The 25889-nt window shown below is 44.9% G+C and overlaps 1 protein-coding gene across 7 annotated transcripts in view; it reads right to left on the minus strand.

Moving 5' to 3' along the window:
- Positions 1–25889, minus strand: part of LOC106610767 (myelin transcription factor 1-like protein) — a 127821-nt gene that overhangs the window by 38029 nt on the left and 63903 nt on the right. For all 7 annotated transcript variants that reach the window (XR_006770930.1, XM_045723410.1, XM_045723409.1 and 4 more), the window contains exons 6-7: positions 12780–13222; positions 7307–8425 (exon numbers count right to left, since the gene is read on the minus strand). Coding sequence is in view for 6 of the 7 variants with exons in the window: in XM_045723410.1 (XP_045579366.1) it covers positions 7307–8425; positions 12780–13222 (1562 nt within the window). In the remaining variant the exon portion in view is untranslated. The remainder of the gene's footprint in view (positions 1–7306; positions 8426–12779; positions 13223–25889) is intronic.

Below are 25889 nucleotides of genomic sequence, written 5' to 3' on the forward strand. Positions count from 1 at the left end.
CTGACAAAGAGTATGTTCTTTTATCTAAGAATGTCCCTTCTCCCTGTTTTTGTTTGCTTGGAAATGTTGATATTGGAGACTGTTATCAGAAGAAACTGTGTAACCTAGCATTTATAGCAGCTAAGAAATCCATTACCATTAGTTGGAAGGTTGGTTGTCCTCCCACAATGTCAAGTTATGTATCACTAGATTTGATTTATTACAAGATTACTGTGCAACTTTCATAAGGTCTGGATGACTTATATGGAATACAGAACAACTAAAGGAGTCTGTATTGAAAACATGCCCACGTCAGGGGAAATACCTATTTAGACAATCCCTAGCTGCTGGGCTGCTCAGTCCTGGCCCTGGGGGTCTGCCATCCTGTGGGTTGTCACTATGGCCTTGGCCTAAATTACTGAAACCAATAATGAATGTTTCACTAAGATCCTAAAGCTGACCGGGGTGTGTTGGGTTGGGGTGCTGCAGGGACAGGACGGGGCGACCCAGCTATATCGTGTGCAAGTAAAAATAGCTCTACAGTACTATTAGTTCCATGAGATGAATTCTATGGAGGATTTGCTGTTTGTGTGTAAATGTGTGTAAATGTATGTTTGACGTGTATGTGGGGTTTTCTGTTTTGTTTTTTATTTCCAAACCTATCCCTTGGGAATAAAAAAACATTTAAGGTGTGAACAGGGAAGGAAGGAAATTGTGTTGGGAGTGAGTTGAGTTATTGACCGAGAGACTGAAAACTGAAAAGCAGCTTCTATCTCAAGGCCATCAGACTGTTCAACAGCCGTCACTAACATTGAGTGGCTGCTAACAACATACTGACTCAAATCTCTAGCCACTTTAATAATTAAAAATGGGATGTAATAAATGTATCACTAGTCACTTTATTAAACAATGCCACTTTATATAATGTTTACATACCCTACATTACTCATCTCATATGTATATACTGTACTCTATACCATCTACTGCATCTTGCCTATGCCGTTCGGCCATCGCTCATCCATATATTTATATGTACATATTCTTATTACTTCCTTGTAAAAAGTTTCTGTGTAAAAGGTAGTTGTGAAATTGTTAGATTACTTGTTAGATATTACTGCATGGTCGGAACTAGAAGCACAAGCATTTCGCTACACTCGCATTAACATCTGCTAACCATGTGTATGTGACCAATAACATTTGATTGATTTGATTTGACTAGACTGGTGACAGTCGGGCGTGCAGGTGGCTCGGGCTGGCTGGTTGGTCTGGCTGAAAATTGAAATAGAGGATGTCTTAATAAAGACATTTTTTCAAGAGTTGTTCATTTGTTAGGCTATTGGTTAAAGGTGCAACACAATATTTATTAAAATAATTACCTTTGTTCCAGTTCAGTCTTATTAATCACTTAAACATATTTAATAAGGATCTCTTACCTAGCTTGATGACTGTTACCATGTTTGCTTACCTTTTGTTCTAAATAGAGACGGCATATTGGATTGTGTAAAAATGCAGGAAAGGATCTTTAGATGCCAAAACATATTCTGGGGGAGGACCACTAGCCCCCCACCAGGTTATGTCCCCCCACTTCTAAAACCAAAGAGGAGCTCCTGATTAAATGTGTCAGTGTCTGTCGCCTTGATTACTCAAAATTCTCTCGACATGTGCGACCTCGTTATAAACTTTCATTCATAGGCTAGGTTGTAGCAACCTCATGATGGGTACAGGGAACATTTATGTACAGTAGCAGACTATCATGTAGTCGCCTAAACCTATCAATGTTACATTGAGCTGAGTGAATGGAATATGAATGAGTCATCCAATATTATGTAACAGAAATAAGGCCATGCTCCTCCCTTAGCTTAAACGGCACCGACCGCCACTGTAGTACAGATACACCTACTCATACATAGTGAGTCACCAGATGAGTTCCCTGTGACTCCATAGATCAGAACACGACCCTCATTACCTCCTTGTACATTACTAAGGCTTCCTCTTATGACAGTCTCATATTAGGATACATAAGGTTGGTACACTGTGTCTGTCTCGTGTCTAACTTTCCCCTTTTACAGGGCACGACTGCACCAGACAGTGGGGAGTAGGCCTGTTTTTATACTGAGAAAGAACTGTTAAGTCACAGTTCATAATGGCATGGTAAATGGCTTTCCCTTGTGTCACTTATGCAGTCTGAACTTTCAATCTATGCTTGTTTAAAATAAATTACATTCCAATAAAAGGAACACACATGCACACACACATCACGGCGGCTCTGCCTGATGCTGCCTAATGGAGGACAGTGAAGAGTGGAGTACGTGAGGGAGCCAAGTGGAATGCATATTAGAAAGCAGAGGATATCGATTGTGGCTGGAGACAGGTCGTGCTTTTCATAGCAAATGGACCCCATTACCATACCATCTCTGGATAATTAATGTGCAGCCAGTGGGCCTGTCGTTCGTTATCGCTCATTCTGATACTGTTCAATTTCCATTTCCCCGCCTGGTGGTTTTCCCTGTCAGTTCGGCTGGGCTCTCCCCTCGTAGTCATCACCTCCGCTTCACTTCTAAATCAAAGACAGCAGCCCTGGTCAACGAGGTGTCTGCTGCTATCTCACCAGAGGGAAGATGTTATCGCGACACTCTCATTATTCCTACATTAGCCAGATACCAGATACATGCCGTGCTGCGTATGTGAAATTAGCATTTGTGTTTTAATATGCCTGCTGTGAAGGAGGATGTTCATATTGGCTACTCTCTTATCTGACCTGTTTTATGTGTGTCTATAAAACGCCTACCCTCCTTATCTCATAGTAGAGGGTGAGGTATCAACCCCTTGGTATGAGTGTTCCATCCCTGTCGGACTGGAGACGGAATACAGTGAGAAGAATCACTCTTCAAATCATCTTGGAGAAGCAACCAATTGTAAATGTCATTTTTTTTAATCTTCAAGTCAGAACTATGTATGCATAATGTTCACTTATGTGTCAGGGCAGATACGCCATTAAGATAAAGATATTGTATCTGTCAAACCACTGGGTCTGAAACCAACCACCATAGAAGAAGAGCATGTATCATATACAGTACGGAGGGGTAACACTAACACCCAATATAAACCTAGACCACAACACAGACTCACTAAATGAAGCATTCTGCAGAACGTAGTACAGCTTTTCCTAAAATCTCATTACCCCAGAGTTGATGGTATACAGTACCCAGTTCCCTTCAAGAGGCAGCTCCAGCAGCCTTCTATTTCATAGCTTCCAGTCCCTCTCTGGGTTTAAAAATAGGCAGCTTCAACCGGGGCTGCATTGCAGGCTGGAAGGGATGTGATTTGCAGTCCTAACGGTCCGTGCAGATTGCCATTACTTATGCCTGACAAGCCTACCCTCTGATGTTGTCATGCTGGCCTATTTTAACAACATAAGCTGTTGCTGCTGCTGCAGCCGCTGCTGAGATGCCAGTCTTCAAATTGGCTGCAAAAGCTTGTCCCGAGGTCACAGTGAGGTTCACAGTGAGCATGTTAGCCTGCCATCCCTACGTCTCACAGACAGAGAGGACATGGGGAGCCAGGGACTGATTGGGGTTTACTCGAAACACATACAGTGCCTTCGGAAATTATTCAGACCCCTTGAAGCTATCCACATTTTGTTAAGTTACAGCCTTATTCTAAAATGTATGAAAACATTTTATTATCATCAATCTACATACAATACCCCGGAATGAAAAAGCAAATCTATTTTTTTTGCACATTTATCACATTTACATAAGTATTCAGACGATTTACTCAGTACTTTGTTGAAGCACCTTTGGCAGCGATTAGAGCATTCTTCTTGGGCATAATGCTACAAGCTTGGCACACCTGTATTTAGGGAGTTTCTCCCATTCTTCTCTGCAGATCGTCTTTTAAGCTCTGTGATGTTGGATGGGCAGCGTTTTCAGGTCTCTCCAGCGATCTTCGAATGGTTTCTAGTCTGGGCTCTGGCTGGGCCACTCAAGGACATTCAGAGACTTGTCCCAAAGCCACTCCTGCGTTGACTTGGCTGTGTGCTTTGGGTCGTTGTCCTGTTGGAAGGTGAACCGTCACCCCAGTCTGAGGTCCTGAACACTCTTCCGCAGGCTTTCATCAAGGATCTCTCTGTACTTTGCTCCGTTCATCTTTGCCTCGATCCTGACTAGGTTCCCAGACCCTGCCGCTGAAAAACATCCCCAGAGCATGATGCTACCACCACCATGCTTTACTGTAGGGATGGTGCCAGGTTTCCTCCAGACGTGACGCTTGGCATTCAGGCCAAAGTGTTCAATCTTGGTTTAATCAGACCAGAAAATCTTGTTTCTCATGGTCTGAGAGTCTTTAGGTGCCTTTTGGCAAACTCCAAATGTGCTGTCATGCGCCTTTTACTGAGGAGTGGCTTCAGTCTGGCCACTCTACCATAAAGGCCTGATTGATGGAGTGCTGCAGAGATGGTTGTCCTTTTGGAAGTTTCTCCCATCTCCACAGAGGAACTCTAGAGCTCTATCAGAGTGACCATTGGGTTCTTGGTCACCTCCATGACCAAGGCCCTTCTCCCCCGATTGCTCAGTTTGGCTGGGTGGCCAGCTCTAGGAAGGGTCTTGGTGGTTCCAAACTTCTTCCATTTAAGAATGATGGAGGCTACTGTGTTCTTGGGGGATCTTCAATTCTGCAGACATGTTTTGGTACCCTTCCCCAGATCTGTGCCTTGACACAATCCTGTCTCGAAGCTCTACGGACAATTCCTTTGACATCATGGCTTGGTTTTTGCTCTGACATGCACTGTCAGTTGTGGGATCTTATATACACAGGTGTGTGCCTTTCCAAATCATGTCCAATCAATTGAATTTACCACAGATCAAGTTGTAGAAACATCTCAAGGATGGGAACAGGATGCACCCGAGCTCAATTTTGAGTTTCATAGCAAAGGATCTGAATACTTATGTAAATAAGGTATTTCTGTTTAAAATGTTTAGTACATTTGCTAAAACAAAAAAAATAAAAATTCACTTCGTCATTATGGGGTATTGTGTGTAGATTTACGAGGAACTCTTTTTTTTCTCTTCATTTTAGAATAAGGCTGTAATGTAACAAAATATGGAAAAAGTCAATGGGCCTGAATACTTTCCAAAGGCACAGTACATGTACTGTTCACTCACCTCAGCAAGGTGAGAGAGGTAGTGTGGTGTATTGAAATGGCTACTGTTGTGGCAGCATACCCAAAGTAACTGTGGGTCCTCTTTATAAATTCAACAGTGGCATGTATTCATTTTGGCCAATGGAAGCCATGCATCCCCCCAAAAATGTACAAACCCCCCAAAAATACGTAAAATAATGTGTCTTGAGTTTCTCTGAGTATCTCACCGTAAAAAGCACCCTACTGTATGTGATGCTGTCTGGTCAAAAACAGTAGGATATTGTTTCCGCAAATAGCATTGAATGCACGGGAGGCCAGCAAGCATTTGGCCTCCCTTGATAAAAAAGGATAAAATAATAGCCAATCAGCGTTGAGCTAAACTGTGTGAACTCAGCTGTGAATGGTCCTGGTGTACCAACAAAAAAGTTTCAAGGGAAGCCAGTCTGGACCAATCACATCACATAAAAAGCAAAACATTATTCACAGAAAGAACGTGCAAGTTGCATCTCGTTGCGTCGTTGTCCTTCGGTGGCTAGCTACTAGCTAGCTAAAATTGTCCCTTTCCTAAATTTGCTATGGATGGAGATATGGATTTGGAGTTTTACTTAATTCTCCGTACTGGCCAATGATTATAAGGGTGATTCTGATCCAATCATGTTGAAATGTTGAAGTTGAAATGGAGCTGCAACAGTGGAGGTAGCTCCTGTTTTCTTTACAACTTGCGGGAATTCTCCATGGTTCTAAATTAACTGTTGTTTCGTAGTCCGAAAATGTCGGAAACATTAACTTGCTTGACCATGCTTTAGGTCATTTAACTGTTTGTCACATGCGATATGCTTTGTGGACTTCACAGGACAAAGGTTACTCTCCGGTTTTGTAAAGAAGAAAAGGTGTGGTTGTATTTTTTCTGCCACTGTGTCTTCTAATTGTTTTGGCCTTAGGCCCATATACACTACATTACCAAAAGTATGTGGACACCTGCTCGTCAAACATCTCATTCCAAAACCTTGGGCATTAATATGGAGTTGGTCCCATCTTTGCTGCTATAACAGCCTCCACTCTTATGGGAAGGCTTTCCACTAGATGTTGGAACATTTCTGCGTGGACTCGCTTCCATTCAGCCATAAGAGCGTTAGTGAAGTCGGGCACTGATGTTAGGCAATTCGGCCTGGCTCGCAGTCAGCATTCCAATTCATCCCAAAGGAGTTTGATGGGTTGAGGTCAGGGGTTGAGGTCAGGGCTCTGTGCAGGCCAGTCAAGTTCTTGCACACCGATTACGACAAAGCATTTCTGTATGGACCTTGCTTTGTGCACGGAGGCATTGTCATGCTGATACAGGAAAGGGCCTTCCCCAAACTGTTGCCACAAAGTCGGAAGCACAGAATCGTCTAGCATGTCATTGTATGATGTAGCGTTAAGATTTCCCTTCAAGCGAACTAAGGGGCCTAGCCCGAACCATGAAAAACAGCCCCTAGACCATTATTCCTCCTCCACCAAACTTTACAGTCGACACAGATAGCGTTCTCCTGGCATCTGCCAAAGCCAGATTCGTCCGTCAGACTGCCATATGGTGAAGCATGATTCATCACTCCAGAGAACGTGTTTCCACTGCTCCAGAGTCCAATGGCGGCGAGCTTTACACCACTCTAGCTGACACTTTGCATTGCGCATGGTGATCTTAGGCTTGGTGCGGCTGCTCGGCCACGGCTGCTTGACCAGTTCTTCCAGACGACGTTGCTTCTAAAGGCAGTTTGGAACTCGGTAGTGAGTGTTGCAACCGAGGACAAGCGATTTTTACGCGCTTCAGCACTCGGCGGTCTCGTTCTGTGAGCTTGTGTAGCCTACCACTTCGCGGCTGAGCCGTTGTTGATCCAAGATCTTTCCACTTTACAATAACAGCACTTACAGTTGACCGGGGCAGCTCTAGCAGGGCAGAAATTTCACAAACTGACTACTGACAATGTTTGTCTTTAGAGATTGCATGGCTGTGTCCTCGATTCTATACACCTGCCAGCAACGGGTGTGGCTGAAATAGCCAAATCCACTAATTTGAAGGGGTGTCCACATACTTTTGTATCAGCGTGGCAAGGCATATGAACTAACAGGTTATAGAGCAAACAACAAAATTATCACAACACATAGGTTGTAAAAGCTGAAGTGTAAATCATTCTGGCCAGCTATACTTACTTTTATGGTAGTAGGGCTTCTTCATCCCATCGTGGAGGCGGGCCTTGCGCTCCTCTCCGTAGCCATGCCGCGATTGGTGCTCCCCATGATGGTCTCCATGGTGATGATGATACCTCACCCCGTCCCTCCGAGCCGCCTCGGCAGCCATCTTGTCTCTCATGGCCTTGGCCCTCTCAGACTCAAGCGCAATGGCCTTCTCCAGCAGAGACAGGTTCCCCTTGGTCATGTCGAACACCTCCTCTGAACGGTCCGACGTCACCGACCGCGTGTCCTCGTCCCGGTCGTGGATGTGGTTGTGGTAGCGGTCATCCTGAGCGCAGCTGGAAAAGGCCTTGGAGCGCGGGCTCAGCTGCTCCTCCAGCTTCATCAGGTTGACCATGTCGGAGTAGTTCCTCTCCAGGGTGCGCCTTTCCTCCTGGCTCTGCTGGAAGTCCCCGTACCCAGGCTGGTACGGGTGGGGATGCTGTCCCTGGGTGTCCCCGCCGCCAGGGTGGCTCTGCTGTGGGAGCCCTGTGCCCGAGCGGTCAGCCGGCTGCGTCTCGCTCAGTTTGCGGGCCAGGTCAAAGCACTGGTTCCTCAGACACTCTAGGCTGCTTAGACACACCTCCTCATCGCTCTCCTGCAGTCCATTAGAGGCTTTACCTTGACCGTTACCACCTCCAGTCCCTCCATTACGGTTCGCTTCCCCGTTCTCCCCAATCCCGTCCTCATAGTCTCCTCCCTCCATGTTGTCAGAGAGCATAGCCCCGTGTCCCTGGGCCAGCAGCTTCAGAGAGTCCACCGTTTCCCTCACTACATCACTGTCCACATCCAGGGTCAACTCACCCTTCCTCTGAATGCCCTCCCCACCCTCCTCATCCTCCTCTTCTTCTTCCTCCTCCTCCTCCTCCTCCTCTTCTTCCTCGGCACTGTTGGAGGAGTTGCTATTCATCTCAGACTCGGTCATGGCGCGGTAGGCGGCGTCCTCTGCTATCTTCCCTAGGTTGAGCAGAGACTTGGCCACTAGCTCGTCATAGTTCTCATACTCATCGTTGTTGTTGTCGTCCTTCTCCCCCGTCAGACCGGATTTAGGATGGCCGCCACCGCCACCGCCACCGCCACCATTCATCTGATCGTGCTCTGTACGGGAAAAAAAGAAGAACAAATGCATTGTAATCTCATTTTGCTCATTCTATTTAATGGGTTAATCAAATTTCTGGTCTTGGTCTGTTTAAATTGGATAAGGAACTCTTTGCGTTTCTCAGTAATGTACTTTCAGAGTCTTAACAGCATCCTATAACTGAATTGTGAATCAGCACAGGATGTGGGATAAAGTGGTTTGGAAATTTCCATAGAGATGCTTTGGATGTACATTCCCGAAATTAAAGTACACCGCATCCAGGTAATCTGGATCCATGGGTCACAACAACAAGCACACTGCCGCTCCCAGTTGATGTCTAAGTAACTGGCATAAAGCAACACGTATTTCATTTTACCAGATTTTGTAGTGGAGCAAAAGACCTTCAAACTGGAATCAGCATGCTTTATGTTATACATTGATTGTCTCATGTAGTGTGCCATTATCTTGACAAAATAAACAAATCCATACATTCTCTCTCTATGCTCCCCATTCCAGAAAGGCCCTTTTTGTCCAAATCAACAGGATCTTTAGAATGCTTTTTGATTGGCTAATTGATTCTGCAAGACATGCTCCTAAAGGTTACTGAGCCTCTCCTGCCAGTAAAGTGAAGCAGCCACTCTAGAGCACTTCCAATTGGCCCTCTCACATTCCTTCCAGCCCGTGAACTGTCAAGAGCACATCGCATCACTCACTCCCAACCCGCCACACGCTTGGCACTTACATTCCTGCAGAGAAAAAACCCAGATGCTTACACAGAAATATTAAATTAAATTTGATTTCTGGATGGAGGCAGAAAATCACCTGACAAAACACTAGTGAGGTGTAATCTTTTGTGATGAAGAATTTATTGTTGCCAGGTTTCAACGATGTATTGTGTGTGTGAACATGTGTGTGTGAACGGGAACATGTCCATAAGATAGAGATCAAAGGGGTAAACATGAAGCATGAAAGCCTTTAAGCTCATGTATACATGCATGCACAAACATACAAACATACATGCATACTTTACATACATGTACACAAACAGTACACCTAGACATGCACACACATACAACACACCGATATACACTGCAACAGACACACGCACGCACGCACGCACACACACACACACACACACACACACACACACACACACACACACACACACACACACACACTTCCCAATCTAATGAGAGCAACACAGCATCTAGTGTGTTGAGGTGAGGGTTCTGGACCGGGGAGTCACGACTGACCAGGCACATATTTTGACAGGGGGACGCTTTCTTACAGTAACCTACCCATACCCTGGCTGCCAGAGGTTTAATTTTTGATGGTTTGAAACATTGCTCAGAAAAGCAATTTGAAGAGCAATCAAGGTACACAAAGGGGATAGGGAAGCGAAACAGATTGAAAGGAGAACTGAGAGATTGCGCTGCTCCATATTGGCTTGGATTAACAATGCAGCGTGCCGCAGTGTGCATATATCTATTGAGAAACACAGAGCAGCCATAACAATACCACCTCCATTACAGATTGTAATCTGCCCTGCTGCCACTTCTTTTTTGGAGGATATGGGAGAAATGATAGTGGTGCATGTGGAGAGACTCATCTACATTTCTGAGAAGCCAAGAAAAAGGAGAAGAAAAAAAAGTGTAATTTCGTCCTCCTATCTAAAGATGGCACTGTGGTTTAGGACGATGGAGAGAATCCTAAATATTCACCCAGTTTAATTAGGCCAGCGCTATTACACCCAGTGGAATTGATTTAATTGTGCTCCTTGGGCCAAGAAGGGAAACAAAGACCATCTCTTTGACTGTGGACTCACATGCCCAACAGAGAGACAGAGGAGGGAGGCTGACATACTAACACTTTTAGAAGGAAGCTAGCACAATGTACTGTATCTCTCAGAGCTCCAGTCTTAATTGGACTTGAGGGCTCTGTCAGGAAGGATCTGGGGTGCGGGGGGTGAGAGGCAGAATGAGTTGTAGAGAAACCTGCCAAATGTGGTGTTTTGGCACGTCAGGGTAGAGACCATACATGGGGAGAACTTCTCACGTCCCAGACAGTCTCGAAAGCAAACACAGGCTACTGTATTTTTTTCTATATCATTTATAGAGTTCTGTATTCAATTGGTTTGTTGCAGGTCATTTTAAATAGAATATTTTACTCTATATCTAGCATAACTTATTCATGCTTATAAGCAAAGGTGGTGGGACTCCTGCTTTTGTATTTTCTCACACAAATACATGCACCCTTACAAAAAAAACTTCACATTTGCAGGTTCACATGTGAAATTTGCATTTTAAAATTGCATTTTCACATGTTTCACATTTTGAGTGTACATGTTAACACCACTTCTTCACATGTGAGGAGAATAACGTGAAATTTGCATTTTCACACGTGAAAAACTTTCACATGTGAAAATCACATTTGTCGTTTCACATTTAAACAAAACTTCACATGCGAAAATCTCACTGTCACATGTGGATTGCAAGTTCACATCTGAAAATCAATCACGTGAAAATCTAATTTGCAGGATCACATGAAAGACAACTCCAGACTTGAAAATCTCACTTTCGCATGTGGAATTGTAGATTCACATGTGGGGTTGAAATAATGTTATTCTCCTCACATGTGAAAAGATGGTGTTAACATGTTGCAGTAGCAATGTTTCCACCGGTGGAATAAGGGTGACCACATCTAAAAAGCCCAAATGCGGGACAAGTGAATGAGTTTGCTGGACATTCGTGGAACAGTGGACAGAATACATTTCTTTGAGGCAGGTAAATAGATCCCATTCAAATGGCAACTTAGTTCTGCTGTATGAAGGTCAATGCCTGTTAAAGGGGCAATTATTTGTTGCTATATCCATTCTTGGACTTATAAATGAATGATATGCACTCATTGATTCTTGTAGAATATAATGTATAAAGGCCTCATGAGCTTAGTTCAACTGTTGTACCCCATCAGAACCCAAAATATAAGCTTGTTTTACTCCAATCTTTGTAAAGGAAGAAAACGTAAACAAACACAGTCTAGCCTAAAAACATGGTTGAAAATACAATTTTGATATCATGGATGGTCAGTCCTTACATCCATAGTGTAGTGTGGATTTCAGTATTTGCATTTCTCCAGTCCCATCCCTCAGCTTTTTACCGAAACTGTGGCGGCGAGTCCACTTTGTTAATGTTTCAAAGAAGGATTTAGTAGACTAATGTGTTACTATATGTTGCAATCCTCTAGTGAATGAATCCTCACCCCAAAGTATTCATAGCCAAACTAAATAACGCGAGAGCAAATTAATGGACGCAAAAAAAAGAATCGTCATTTTCTATGTTATCATGATGAAATAAAACGCCTCCTTCTTTTCTGGAATTTTCCCTCTTTGGTTAAGGTACCCTGGCCTTTGCTTTGCTGGCTATTTTCCATTTGCAAGTTTTGGCACATTCATTCTAGCAACATCGCACCCTGCATCCTACTGCTGGATTGCCTCTGAAGCTAAGCAGGGTCGGTCCCTGGATGGGGGGGACCAGATGTAGCTGGAAGTGGTAAAAAATGGCAAATACAAATATGAAAAATGTACATGTGAAACTTAGCACGTGTGCTGAAAACACTGTCTGCCTTGTGAAAATTACATCAACAAAAAAATACATTCATGAATGATAGTTTAGTTTCTGTCATTGCATCATTTTGAGTCCTGATCCTCTATTTCAGGGCATTTATCTCTGGAATGAGGTGTTTTGGAGACAGGGTGTTCCCATCCAGCCCCTGTGGAGCCATTGACAAACTGCCATTTTCACAGGGTCTGTGTGTGAGAGACAGCGCCAGCACAGCTTTTAGCCTGTGACTGAGATAGCCCTGAAGGTAATGGCAAATGGCCCAAACAAACCTCAAATGACAGAACTGAGCTGCTCCCGAAGAAAATTGCCTTCGCTGCCAAACCATCTCTCTATTCCAGGTAACCAGGTTTGATCTAGCACTACAAATTCTGTTTCAGGTAGCTATAGTCATCACATAAGTTGGAAGAAAAGCAAACGCTCAAACAAACAAATAAATAAACCAGTCAAACGGATGAAACAAACAAAGATCAAAGGAATGTGAACAGAATAATATATTCTAAGTTCTGGGACAGGCTTGGGATTTAGTTTGTGTTTTGTTATGTAGAATTGTATCACATTTAAATTCCCAGTATGCAGACAAAAGTATCATTGCATGCATTTATTGCCTTACTATACTGCATATACAGTATACTGTATATTCAAGACAAACCGTTCCGCAACGTAGACCATAGCAACTCAGACATTTACATTACTTTGAAAAAAAAACATTCTAATATGTCTTGGTGTATCAAAGGATTAAATAAAGACATCTCACCTTGGCCTTGACTCTGCTCCTCATACTCCTCCTCATACTCCTCCTCCTCTTCTTCCTCCTCTTGTACTCGGTCCTCCTCTTCCTCTTGTTCCACCTCTACCTCCTCCGCCTCTCCCTCCCCTCTCTCCACCTCTCCTTCTTCCTGCTCCATCTGTTCCTCATTGTCCTCCAAGTATCCCTCCTCTTCCTCCTCCTCTACCTCCTCTTCCTCATCTCCCCCATCCTCTACTCCCTCCTCCAACTCCTCCTCTCTATCATCCATCTCCACTGTTCCGTCTGTCTCGTAGCTCTCCTCCCTAGTGGAGTTGTCCATGTGGGTTATGACGGGTCTACTCTTAGGGTCTGTCTCCAACGGTTCCAGTAAGGGCTCCAGCACCTCCAGGGCTTCCAGAGGCTGTCTGTCCAGTGTTTTCCTCTTCTTGGCCAGGGGGCAGCCGTACACACTGCAGGGAACAGATAAGACAGGAGCCATTAGCGCTTAGCCACCAGACCCAAAACTCCATATCACCTGGCTTAGTGGCTGGCTAGTGGCTAAGCTAACACAATACACTAGCTCTGGTGCTGACTATGTCACTGGTCCAGCACACTGCCCAGCTGGCTATTTACAGATTAAAACACTTTTGGAGAGAACATTACAAAACACAATAGAACACAACTGCAGCACAACGCCGCAAGGTGTTGAATGTTGTGACGCTTTCTCGCTGCAGAACAGATCTAAGATAAACCCATTGCTCTGCTGAAGGGCTTTGTTTTTGGCACCAGAGAGAAAGTGAAATCAACGTTTTATGAACAGAGCACTAATCGTGCCCATAATCATTCACAATTGTGTAATTACATTCTAATTGCTCTCCTTTGCTTGGTTTACAATTACAAGGAGGAATTTCTTGAGATAAAGAGAACAACGTGGTCTCCGGGAAATTCATATTATTCTGTACGTAAATCTATGGACCACATTTTATATAATATATTACGTAACGTTAGGATACATTATGAATGGAATAGTGTTGTATATGTCATATGAATTATAGGACATATAGTTCATACCGGTACCCCCTGTCTATAGCCTCGTTATTGTTATTTATTGTGTCACTTATAATTATTATTATAATAATTGTTTTTATTTTGCAAATATTTTGTTACTTACTATTTTGCTAAAAGTCTACATTTTTGATTAAGTCTTGTAAGCATTTCACAGTAAGGTATACATACACCTGTTGTATTTGGCGCATGTGACAAAGAGAATTAGATTTGATACTTATTACACAGGCGTACAATAGCATACAAATTGGATGATGTAACTTATCATATGTTTTGGAGGACATATGATACGTCTTTCTCTGAGACCAGGTTGCGTGTGTGCCATAACAACATAGGATAATTATGGGGAAGAACAAAAAAAGCAAAGGTGAATTTGGGTAGCAGGATAGGTAAATTGGGTTAAGTTTAGAATAAGGGTTGGGGAAGTCCACTGGGCAAAAACTGGTTGAATATAATTTTTTCCCACATTATTTCAACCCCAAAAATGTATGTGATGACGTGGGAAACTAATTGGATTTGTCATCAACGTAAGGGCATTTAGTATTTTAAACGTACAGATTTTTTTTATATCGGCTTGGTACTATTTTCAAAAGTATGTGGTAAAATTTCACAACTCATAGTACAAAACTCAAAACAGATCATCAAAAAGGCTGTTTTTTCGAAACGTTAAGCACATTTTCTATTGACACACAAAATCACACAGTAACTTTTTTCATCAAACCTAATCAGTGTTTCATCTAGAAATACCTTTCATATAAAGTAATTGCCTTTCACAATGCAATGCTCACAGTTCTTTTCATATGATTATTTTCTCATTAGTTTAAATACATTTGACCATCACTTAATCCAACTGCGCTTAATGGTTAATCACTTAACCGTTTGGTAAACCTATAGATTTTCAACTGGTTTGTCTACTATAAATGGATTTTGAAAACTACAGGAATAAAACATATGTTTGTAAAGTATAAACATCTAAATTACATGTATGATACATGATAACCGTAATGACAACATAATGACTACTCGTTATTGCTAATTGGTTTCACATAGTGGTAACCACAATTGGTCACCATAGAAAAGGGTGTGTGTGAACACCTGCAATTTCTTTCAACATGGAGCAGGATAGACAGCAAGGGAGAGGAAGAAATCAAAGAGCTCGTGGACAAGGAGCCTGTCAGAGAGGTGGGCATGGGCCCCATCAAAGAGGTCAAAGAGATGGGCATGGGCCCCGACAAAGAGGTCAATTTGGGGGCATGGGCCCCGTCAAAGAGGTGCACATCAGAGAGAGAGAGGCAGACAGCAGGGAACTGTTGTGTTTAATGAAGTCCGGGTCATCGTCGTTGACCATGTGGTAAACAGAGGCCTGACCATGGCAGAAGCTGCCAGATTAGTTCACCCCAATCTGAAGATCAACTGTCAATACGATCATGAGAACATTTCGCCAAGTATGGCTGTCCAAAATAAAACAGGCCATTAAAGAGAACAATGACACCTTTGGCAATGTGGCATCCATCAGCCTACCAACAATCGCCAGCCTTTTGAAGAGGCACCAGGTAACTTTGAAACACATTTACCTGGTGCCTTTTGAGAGAAACAACGACCGGGTGCGGGTACTGCGGGTATGTTCAGGTACAGCACTATATACTGTGTTACTGTTACTATTAATGCACATGCTATTTCACAATACCATATTGAAACTATACTGTAGAAATAACTCCCCAAAATATATTTTTGAAGGGTGATGGTGCTTGATGCTGCTGTGAACCATCACAAGAATATCTTTGTTGATGAAGCGAGCTCCAACCTGGCCAAAACTCTGGGCCGTGGGCGGAAACTCATTGGCTAACTGGAGGATGTCCAAGTGCCTGTATAACGTGCAGGAAACGTCTCCATGTGTGCAGCCATCTCTGAAGATGGTGTGGTAAGATGTAGGCCATTACTTGGATCCTACAATGCTACACACCTCATAGTGTCCCTCATTGACATTGAGCAGTCCTTTCAAGGTGAAGGAGTTGACCTATGTCATTGTGTGGGACAATGTCAGGTTCCACCTAGCAGAGGTGGTTCGGGCATGGTTTCGGTCCCATCCCCGATTCGTGACCCTATACCTGCCCCCATACTCTCCTTTCCTCAACCCTATTGAGGATTATTTTTTTCAGTGTGGAAGGTGTACGATCGACATCCCAATGAGCTTGCCACCTTCCTGGCCATGGATGAGGCATGCGACGACATCAATGCAAACCAATGTCAAGCTTGGATTCGCCATGCCAAAAGGTTTTTTTCTGAAGACATTCACTGATGTGGATGAGAATTTATGGCCAAATGCTCAAGAAAGGCTTGATGCAAACTAATGTGCGCTAAACTTTTTTTACATTTTCATTTAATTTGTTTCATTTAATGTCTTACATTTGACTACAAACAGTACACCTATGTTGTAATTATGTCAAAAATGAATAATTGTAGAGGATGTCTTCATTGACCACACCTTTGATTACACATTGGATAGATGTTATGGAAATTATAGATTTTCGGTAAATCGTGTTGGATAATGTAAGTGTATTGCCTAAAGTGAAAACTGTAATTTACAGTACTGTAGCATATTACTTTCAGCACTTCTAAGGGAGATTTGAAATATGTACAGTATATTACATTGTTTGCTATTGGATTAACTGGTAGTCAAAATTACTCAATTGAAAATATATCACTATGTTGTGTTTTGGTGATTAAACCAATGTTCTCATTACATTTCACAATAAACTCCTATTTTGAATCAATGGCTGTGTGGTGAGAGATGTTTAAAATCCAAATGAACGCACAATGACACATTCTGAATGAAAGACTGGCTGCGTAAGAAGTGTGACCAGTTTGGAGTTTTGTACTAAAATGTAACCACATACTGGTGAACACAGTAAATCCAATGACATGGTGAAATGTTGTTTTCACGTTGGATTAACGTTAGTCGATAACTCAACCAAATGTAACTCAAAACTAGACGTTGAACTGACGTCTGTGCCCAGTTCTACAGCTGTCTCAGGCGTGACTTTAACACGCAACCTTTGGATTGCAAGATGGTCACGGATTACACCGACCCATCCTCCCCGACCATCCTCCCTACTTTCCCTTCTGTCTGAAGTAACTAGACCGTTAGTAGGTATCATACGTCTTGGAAGTCCTCAGAAATACGTAACGTAGGTTTCGTATGGTTCTAAGGCCAGGGTGATTTAAAAACAAAGAGATTAAAACAAATAATCACATTCCTGGGTTATAAATTGTTTATTGAGCTGACATTGTCTGACTCTTCTGTACCGACTGCAGCCGTGTACGTTGTTGTATCATCGTCATTGGGAAAAACAGAATAATCAGAGATAATTCATTGAATCTTGCCGAGGCACCTGGGTTTAACTGTATTCTCCTGGTCCCCTTGTCAGCAGGGGACACATTTTAATCTGATAATCTGATAATCTGTGTATTCGCCCAGACTATTGATCACAGGAGCCTAATCCGTTTCCCTCATCAAACCATGGGGAGTCTGGGGGCGATACAGGTCTCTGTGTGTGTGTTTATGTGTGCGTGTGTATGTGCATGAGTGTTAACACGTGGCACCCAACCCCTCTTTCAAAAAAATTCAACACGGACAGGGTCCCAATGATATCAGTGAGACAATGTGGTTTAGGTTCCAAGCAGATCAGTGCTCTATGCTGGTAGGTAACAGAGTCGGTGTGAAAGCCAAAACAATTGGTTTCTACTTCTAATAATGAAAGAAGCTTTTGTTAAATTCAATTTTCCTCCAAGAGTTGCTGATACTCCTCTCTACTAAAGTTAGCTCCCCATGTCATGCACATTAGTGAAGTAGCGGCAGTGATCCTTTCCCTTTGCATAGCTAACAGAGTCCGACAGATTTCAGGCATGCTTAGTCAGAGGCAACTGAGCAGTGAAATGTCCCTGATTCCCCTTCACAAAAGCCCAGAGTTTTTCTCCCTCCTCACTCAGCCCAAAATAGGTTCTAATGTGAACAAATAGAGAGCATTAAATTGAAGGTGCCGAGTAGTAAATTGATATCAGCAGTTATTATAGTCGGTGGAGGCGTTCTGTCTTGGGCATCTCAGAGCGGATGTGGCACCTCTCTGAAGCCTCCACCACTTGAGGTCAGGGAGGTGCTGTTAATACATAAGCATCATTTCTTAAATTGGTGGAGAACTGGGTATTTTGGTTGACTGCAGAATGTTCACTGTGGACCTCTTAGCACTGTTTACTTGTCTCTGAATTGCGAGGGCGCACCGACTTGCTGATCTACCTCCCTCCCTCCACACACACATGTTTCCCATACACATGTTTTATCCCCACAGCCCAAAAGGAGCGGGTGTCCATCACTCAGTCAGCGTCGGGCCCAACTGGCAGACAGCCTCAATCTCAGCAGGCCCAGGGATTACTTAATAGCCTGACCCCTGCACCCACACACAGGGCCTCATTTCATTAATCTAAGCTCACACGAAAACTCATTCCCTGCCTGACAGCCCTGCAGGCTCCTGCAGGCCTGGCGCCTCTCTCCGGGGTGGGGGTTGAGGTGTGGAGGGGGGCAGAATGGGGGTTACTGAGTACTCTGATCAATAGTGCTTGTGACCAAACATCTCAAAAGCACATTAAAATGCCACTCATCCTGGCCCAGTCCAGAGCCCCTCCAAATAAATCAAGGGCGTATCCCAGCAGGATACGTACTGCCAAGCAGCCAGCCTGGCGGGGAGGATAGGTGAGTGGTAGGGAGAGGGAGGGAGGGAGGGAGGGAGGGAGGGAGGGAGGGAGGGAGGGAGGGAGGGAGGGAGGGAGGAGGGAGGGAGGGAGGGAGGGAGGGAGGGAGGGAGGGAGGGAGAGGGAGCTGTTGAAATTCATCCCGCTCTCCGCTCAGCTTCCATTGCTCACCACACTGTCTGTCCAGCTGGGTTTTAGCGATGAGGCAGTCCTTGCAATGCAGTACCCTGATAGAGGTGCTGTGTGTCTGTGCTTAATGTGCTAAAGCTCACTCCATGACAGGCCTTCATGTGTTTTCACCTGAATCACTTTTCAATACACAATCTCTGCGGTACTGCTAATTGTATTGAAACACTCAGCAAATGGATTGAGGTTAAAATCACTAGATCTTGTTTTTATCAGAAAGATTCCTAGATGTAGTTTTTACCTGGTCCATAAAAGGGGTCAATTAAACCACAAGTGTTTCCATTGTTACATAATGTTCTGTTCTACTACTACTGCAAATATGTCTCAGTTGGTCCAAAAAATCCTCTCCTACTTAAAGAGTTAATTTCAATATTCACCAACAACTTTATGAATGATCTCCAAATGCCTCTTTATTCCACTAATTAACGTGTTGACAACTAAAAGAACTAGGATGTGACTTGTAGCCTACTCCTACTTCTGAGTTGTGAGGTTGTTGTGTCTGTGAGAGGTGTGTTTGCCCCGACACAGGGAAGCTTATCACTAACCCACAAGAAGAACAGGAGCCCTCTCTCTCTCTCACACGCACACACACACACACACACGCACACGCACACACACACACACGCACACGCACACGCACACGCACACGCACACACAACACAACACAACACAACACACACACACAACACACACACACGTTCCTCAGCTCTCTCACAGCATGAAGTTGGCCACATTTCTACTGTCTCAGACCTGCTACTGGGGAACGTGTGTTGCAGGACCCAGTCAGCCCTCTAACTGGGTCCTGCAATTATCTTTCCACAGGTGATTAAGTGCCATTTAAATAAATATATACTGTTGGAATTGTGTCAGGAGAGGAGGACAGAAAGTTATTTATTTCTGTCTTTTTTTCGCCAGGCAGCAGAGTAGAAGTGTGTGTTGGTATGAGAGGCAGCTATCAAAGGAAAACATACCCTTGTGTAACAAGAAAGCCACTTATTTTTCCCTTGTATTTTGAGAGAGCATCCTCAAATCCACATGAGACTGGATGAAATGCATTTAACTAAAGTGGAACAAGTGGCCAGTCAAATAACGTTAGAAAAACACTTTGTCGATGTTGAAGAGAGACAAATTGGAATGTTAAATCTGGTAAGAGAGCTCAGAGTCATGAATAAGCGTCCCTAATGTGTGTGTTTGAGTGTGTGTGTGTCTGTGTGTGTGCATGTGTGCACTTCAAATTAACTCAAATCAAATCAAATTGTATTGGTCACATACACATATTTAGCAGATGTTATTGCTGGTGTAGCGAAATGCTTGTTTTGATAGCGGGGTGAACAGGCCGTGGCTCGTGTGGTTGATGTCCTTGATGATCTTTTTGGCCTTCCTGTGACTTCGGGTGCTGCAGGTGTCCTGGAGGGCAGGTAGTTTGCGCCCTGTGATGCATTGGGCAGACCGCACCACCCTCTGGAGAGCCCTGCGGTTGCGGGCGGTGCAGTTGCCATACCAGGCTGTGATACAGCCCGACAGGATGCTCTCAATTGTGCATCTGTAAAAGTTTGTGAGGGTTTTAGGGGCCAAGCCGAATTTCCTCAGTCTCCTGAGGTTGAAGAGGAGCAGTTGCGCTTTCTTCACCACACTGTCTGTGTGGGTGGACCGTTTCAGATCTGTACGCCGAGGAACACTTTCTCCACTGTGGTCCCGTCGATGTGGATAGGGGGCTGCTCCCTCTGCTGTTTCCTGAAGTCCACGATCACCTCCTTTGTTTTGTTGACATTGAGTGAGAGGTTATTTTCTTGGCACCACTCTGCCAGGGCCCTCACCTCCTCCCTGTAGGCTGTCTCATCATTGTTGGTAATCAGGCCTACTACTGTGGTGTCGTCTGCAAACTTGATGATTGAGTTCGAGGAGTGCGTGGCCACGCAGTCATGGGTGAACAGGGAGTACAGGAGGGGGCTGAGCACGCTTGTGGGGCTCCTGTGTTGAGGATCATTGAAGTGGAGGTGTTGTTTCCTACTTTCAAAACCTGAGGGCGGCCTGTCAGGAAGTCCAGGACCCAGTTGCACAGGGCGGGGTTCAGACCCAAGGCCCAGAGCTTAATGATGAGCTTGGAGGGTACTATGGTGTTGAATGCTGAGCTATAGTCAATGAACAGCATTGTTACATAGGTATTCCTCTTGTACAGATGAGATAGGGAAATGTGCAGTGCGATGGCGATTGCATCGTCTGTGGATCTATTGGGGGCAGTAAGCAAATTGAAGTGAGTCTAGTGTGTCAGGTAAGGTGGAGGTGATATGATCCTTAACCAGCCTCTCAAAGCACTTCATGATGACAGAAGTGAGTGCTATGAGGCGATAGTCATTTAGTTCAGTTACTTTTGCTTTCTTGGGTACAGAAACAATGGTGGACATCTTGAAGCAAGTGGGGACAGCAGACTGGGATAGGGAGAGATTGAATATGTCTGTAAACACTCCAGCCAGCTGGTCTACGCATGCTCTGAGGACGCAGCTAAGGATTCCGTCTGGGCCGGCAGCCTTGCGAGGGTTAACACGCTTAAATGTCTTACTCACGTCGGCCACGGAGAAGGAGACCCCAAATCCTTGGTAGTGGGCAGCGTCGGTGGCACTGTATTATCCTCAAAGCAGGCGAAGAAGGTGTTCAGCTTGTACTTGAGCAAGACATTGGTGTCTGGTTTGCCCTTTGTTGTCCGTGATTGTCTGTAGTCCCTGCCACATATGTCTCATGTCTGAGCCGTTGAATTGCGAATCCACTTTGTCTCTGTACTGACGTTTTGCCTTTTTGATTGCCTTACGGAGGGAATAACTGCACTGTTTGTATTCGACCATATTCCCAGTCACCTTGCCATGGTTAAATGCGGTGGTTCACGCTTTCAGTTTTGCGCAAATGCTGCCATCTACCTACAGTTTCTGTTTTGAGTAGGTTTTAATAGTCCCAGTGGGTACAACATCTCCTATACACTTCCTGATGAACTCAGTCACCATTATTCTCAGAGGCTACCTGGAACATATCCCAGTTCGCGTGATCAAAACAATCTTAGCACGGGTACTTCCTGTTTGAGTTTCTGCTTATAGGAAGGGAGGAGCAAAATGGAGTCGTGATCAGATTCCATGCGTGTTTGTGTGTACGCGCGTCTGAATGTGTGTAATCCCAGGTGGGTGACAGTGAGTGTGTGAAGGAATGTGACAGTGTTACACAGCAGCTTTATTAGCAGTCATATTAAAGCCTGTTCACAGCGGGGGCCGAGATTTTGCCACTCATTAGCATCATGTGATATTTGTCTCCCTGACACTGGGATGAGACTGCTGCAGCACTCACATAGCTTTAACTCTCTCTCTCTCTCTCTCTCTCTCTCTCTCTCTCTCTCACGTCTCTCTCTCTCTCACGTCTCTCTCTTCGTCTTTCAACCATCCCCTGTCTGCTTTCTACCTTTCTCTCTCTCTCTCTCTCTGTCTCTCCCCTTCTTGGAGGAGTGTCATGCACCTCTCGCTGTGCCCCTATCTAACAGGATCTATAGGCACGTGTGGCAGAGCGCCGTCTCCATGGTGATATCCTCCAGAAATACAACAGGGATTTGCCATCCTCGCACACAGACGTGAAGCTTGTCAGAGAGAAATAGAGAGCGAGATGGGGGATGGAATGAGGGAGAGAGATGGAAAGGGAAGGAAAGAGAGGGTGAGAGGTGGAGAGAGGGAAAGATAATTGAACGGAGATAAAGGGACATAGAGAAATCAAGAGAGAGAGAGAGAGAGAGAGAGAGAGAGAGAGAGAGAGAGAGAGAGAGAGAGAGAGAGAGAGAGAGAGAGAGAGGGACAACGAGTGTGAGAGAGAGGGAGAGGGACAACGAGTGTGTGAGAGAGGGAGAGGGACAACGAGTGTGTGAGAGAGGGAGAGGGACAACGAGTGTGTGAGAGAGGGAGAGGGACAACGAGTGTGTGAGAGAGGGAGAGGGACAACGAGTGTGTGAGAGAGGGAGAGGGACAACGAGTGTGTGAGAGAGGGACAATGAGTATGAGAGAGAGAGAGGGACAGTGAGTGTGTGTGAGAGAGAGAGAGAGAGAGAGAGAGAGAGAGAGAGGGACAATGAGTGTGTGTGTGTGAGAGAGAGAGAGAGAGAGAGAGAGAGAGAGAGAGAGGGAATGAGTAAGAGAGAGAGAGAGAGAGAGAGAGAGAGAGAGAGGGAATGAGTATGAGAGAGAGAGAGAGAGAGAGAGAGAGAGAGAGGGAATGAGTATGAGAGAGAGAGAGAGACCCTACAGTCTTCTCCCCTCCAAAGAAAAGAACAAAAGCTGTGTGGTTCAGGCTAACTGTTCTCTTGCTTCTTAACATGGCACTTTCACTAGTAAAACCTCCCCAGTAAATTAGAGCTCATACAATGTGATATCTGAATAATACAACACACACACTATTGTATCATTTGTAAACACTGCCATTACAGAGGTGGTATTGTAAAACATCAATAACACCAAGTCCCTCGTGTTTTCCACTGCAGCGTTATGGGCTGTAACAGGAGACAGCCGGTGCAGTAGAGTGAAGAGAAAGCCAGAGGAATCAAACCCCTGCAGATACCCGGCTCCCATCATCAAGTCAGCCTGACAGGCAGCCCCAGTGCCTTCCTCTGCCTCAGCCCCTTACCTGGCCTCTTCTCAGCACCAGTCATTGCCTCTAGTCCTTCAATCTACCCTTGCCTTTACCCCTGCCCATTGCCCCAGACCCAGCCTCAGCCCTGCCATCGAAACCTGACAGAATGACACTGAGGGTCAGTAGCCTGTCTACCAGCAGCCCTATGGGTGCTCCCCACCCAGCCCCAGCTCCTTATCCTCTACCCCAGGAGCCCAACCAGTAGCCCCATAGCCTCTCCTAGGGCCCCTCTAAGCCATATCACCCCCATCAGACACAGACGTGTCTGTCTGTCGGTCTCAGGCCCAGTGATCATGGCCTCACTGAGGGGATAGAGAAATAGGGCTCCAGGGGGAGAGTGTGTCTAACACATTCACATGCCTGGGACTGACCAGAGGTTATAGCTGTCCATCACCATCACTGAATCCATTAGTCCATCTACAGACCGCCACAGGGTTATACACACCAGTAAAACAGACTGTATGGAGGGAGTGACCAGCATAGGAAATGACTTCGGTAGATGCATCTCTGTTGATATAAATAAGATCATTTGCATGATTTCGAGTCTAATTTCTATACGAGGTGGACTAATCAGGCCTGTGGTTCTACTCATATACTGTATTGCACCCATTTGTCATTCCACAGCTAAATTCACTCCTGAATCACCCAGGTAAGGATCCTCTCCACTCACATAATTACTTCAATCAATCACTTCAACATGGGGAGAGACACAGAGAGAAGCTGCAGAGCCCTGCGGCCATCTTGGAGAAGGTTCACCCTCCCCCTCTACTCTATCCATCTGTATTAACTACACTGGGTTTGTTACATTAGTGGAGTTCATACTGCAATCATATCATGTCACAAATGTTTTTGAAAGTTTGTTTGAGATAGGGTTCAGCCATGCACAGAGATGGCCATACCTATTCACCAGAGCCTCAGTCCATCTAGGATTAGCAGCACAAAAAAACACGAGTGAACTGAACAAGCCCTAAAATATCACTGGCCCACCATGATAGTACAGGAACTGTGCCATACTCACCATCTGAAATAACTAGTGTACAGTTATCTACCTAAGATCCAGCTTGACTTCCACCCACCCAGCCTTTAGTGTTAGGCTGCTGTGACTCTGCCTGTTCTGTTGGCTTGTTTGCTGGGCCTGGTACGTTTCCCCAGCAGAGACAGGGGAGGGCTCTTGACATTGATGTAATTTAGTTGGCAGCCGTGCGGAGGGATGGCAGGCTAGGGGGCTGGGGGCAAGGGAGATAGTTGGGGGGTGCGGATGTGTAGGAGGTCAGGATGTGCCCGGCCCGGAGAGGAGATTGAGGGCCCTAAGCCTCTGACTGGCATGCGCCCCCTCGCTCCTCGTCACAGGTCCCCCTGGCATGCTGCTTGGCGCTGGGCTCGCAACACATGATCTCTCATTCCCTTTGATGTGTTTCCAGCGGGAAGGGGGGGGGGACAGGCAGGCAGGCTGAGGCAGGAAGCGTAAACACCACCTGTTTACCACACGCTAGCTAACGCTAGGCTAGAGCAGCGCTAGGTACTGGAGCTAGCCTGACTGACTGTCATAATAACACACCACTAAACAAAGAGGAGGAAAGCACAAAAGGAAAAAATAAACAAATGGCAGAGGAAGAAAGGGAAGAGGGGGGATAGATGAGAGTGGCAGAATATATTAGAGGGGCGAGGTTTTGAAATGTGTTTGAAGGTATCTTATGTTGTTGTTTTATATATATATATATATAAAAAAAAAAGATTTGCTTATTACGAACAACATGCTGTAGGAAAAACGGTGCTGTAGTTGACGGAAAACCAAGGGGAGCTGACTCCACCACCATTGACTATTCAATAATGGCAGTGGTTACATGAAACAAAGAAAAAACAAGTGAAGGAAATATACCAACTAAGATTATCACCATAAAAAATATGGAACCCTAAAATAGTCCCCACAGAGTCAGTCCACAGAGCCAGTCCACAGAGCCAGTCCACAGAGCACTGGCCACTCCTGCATGTAAGCTGATTCTTCACCTCTGTTCGTTCTGCCTCACACTCACCCGCTCCCTCTCTTACTGGAAAATAAAGCTGCCAATTAAATATGGAAATGTCCATTTCAGCGCCAGATACTTCACAGCGGGGGGTTGATTGTATGGAGGGTGATTTTTCAAAGGGAGGTGGCATTATGATTAACGTGACCTTATCTGTATTTGCACAAGGAGGCAGTGGGGTGGCTGCGCTGGAGGAGGCAGTGGGGTGGCTGCGCTGGTGGGGGTGGAGGGGTTGAGGGCTGCTTGTTCACTACACCCTGTTCTCATCCCTTTCTAAGGTCTTTCGCCCTCTCTCTCTCTCTCTCTCTCTACATATCCTATTTCTCTACCGTTCCCTCTAACTCTTTCTCAACCGCTCTACTCTCCTCTCTCTCTTTTCCTAACAATACACCTCTCCCTCTCCTTCCCTCTCCCTCCCTCTCCCGCCCCCTCTCTCTTTCCCTCTGCCAGGCTGCTAGGTGAA

Source organism: Salmo salar, chromosome ssa09 (assembly GCF_905237065.1).
Source record: "Salmo salar chromosome ssa09, Ssal_v3.1, whole genome shotgun sequence".
Lineage (NCBI taxonomy): Eukaryota > Metazoa > Chordata > Actinopteri > Salmoniformes > Salmonidae > Salmo > Salmo salar.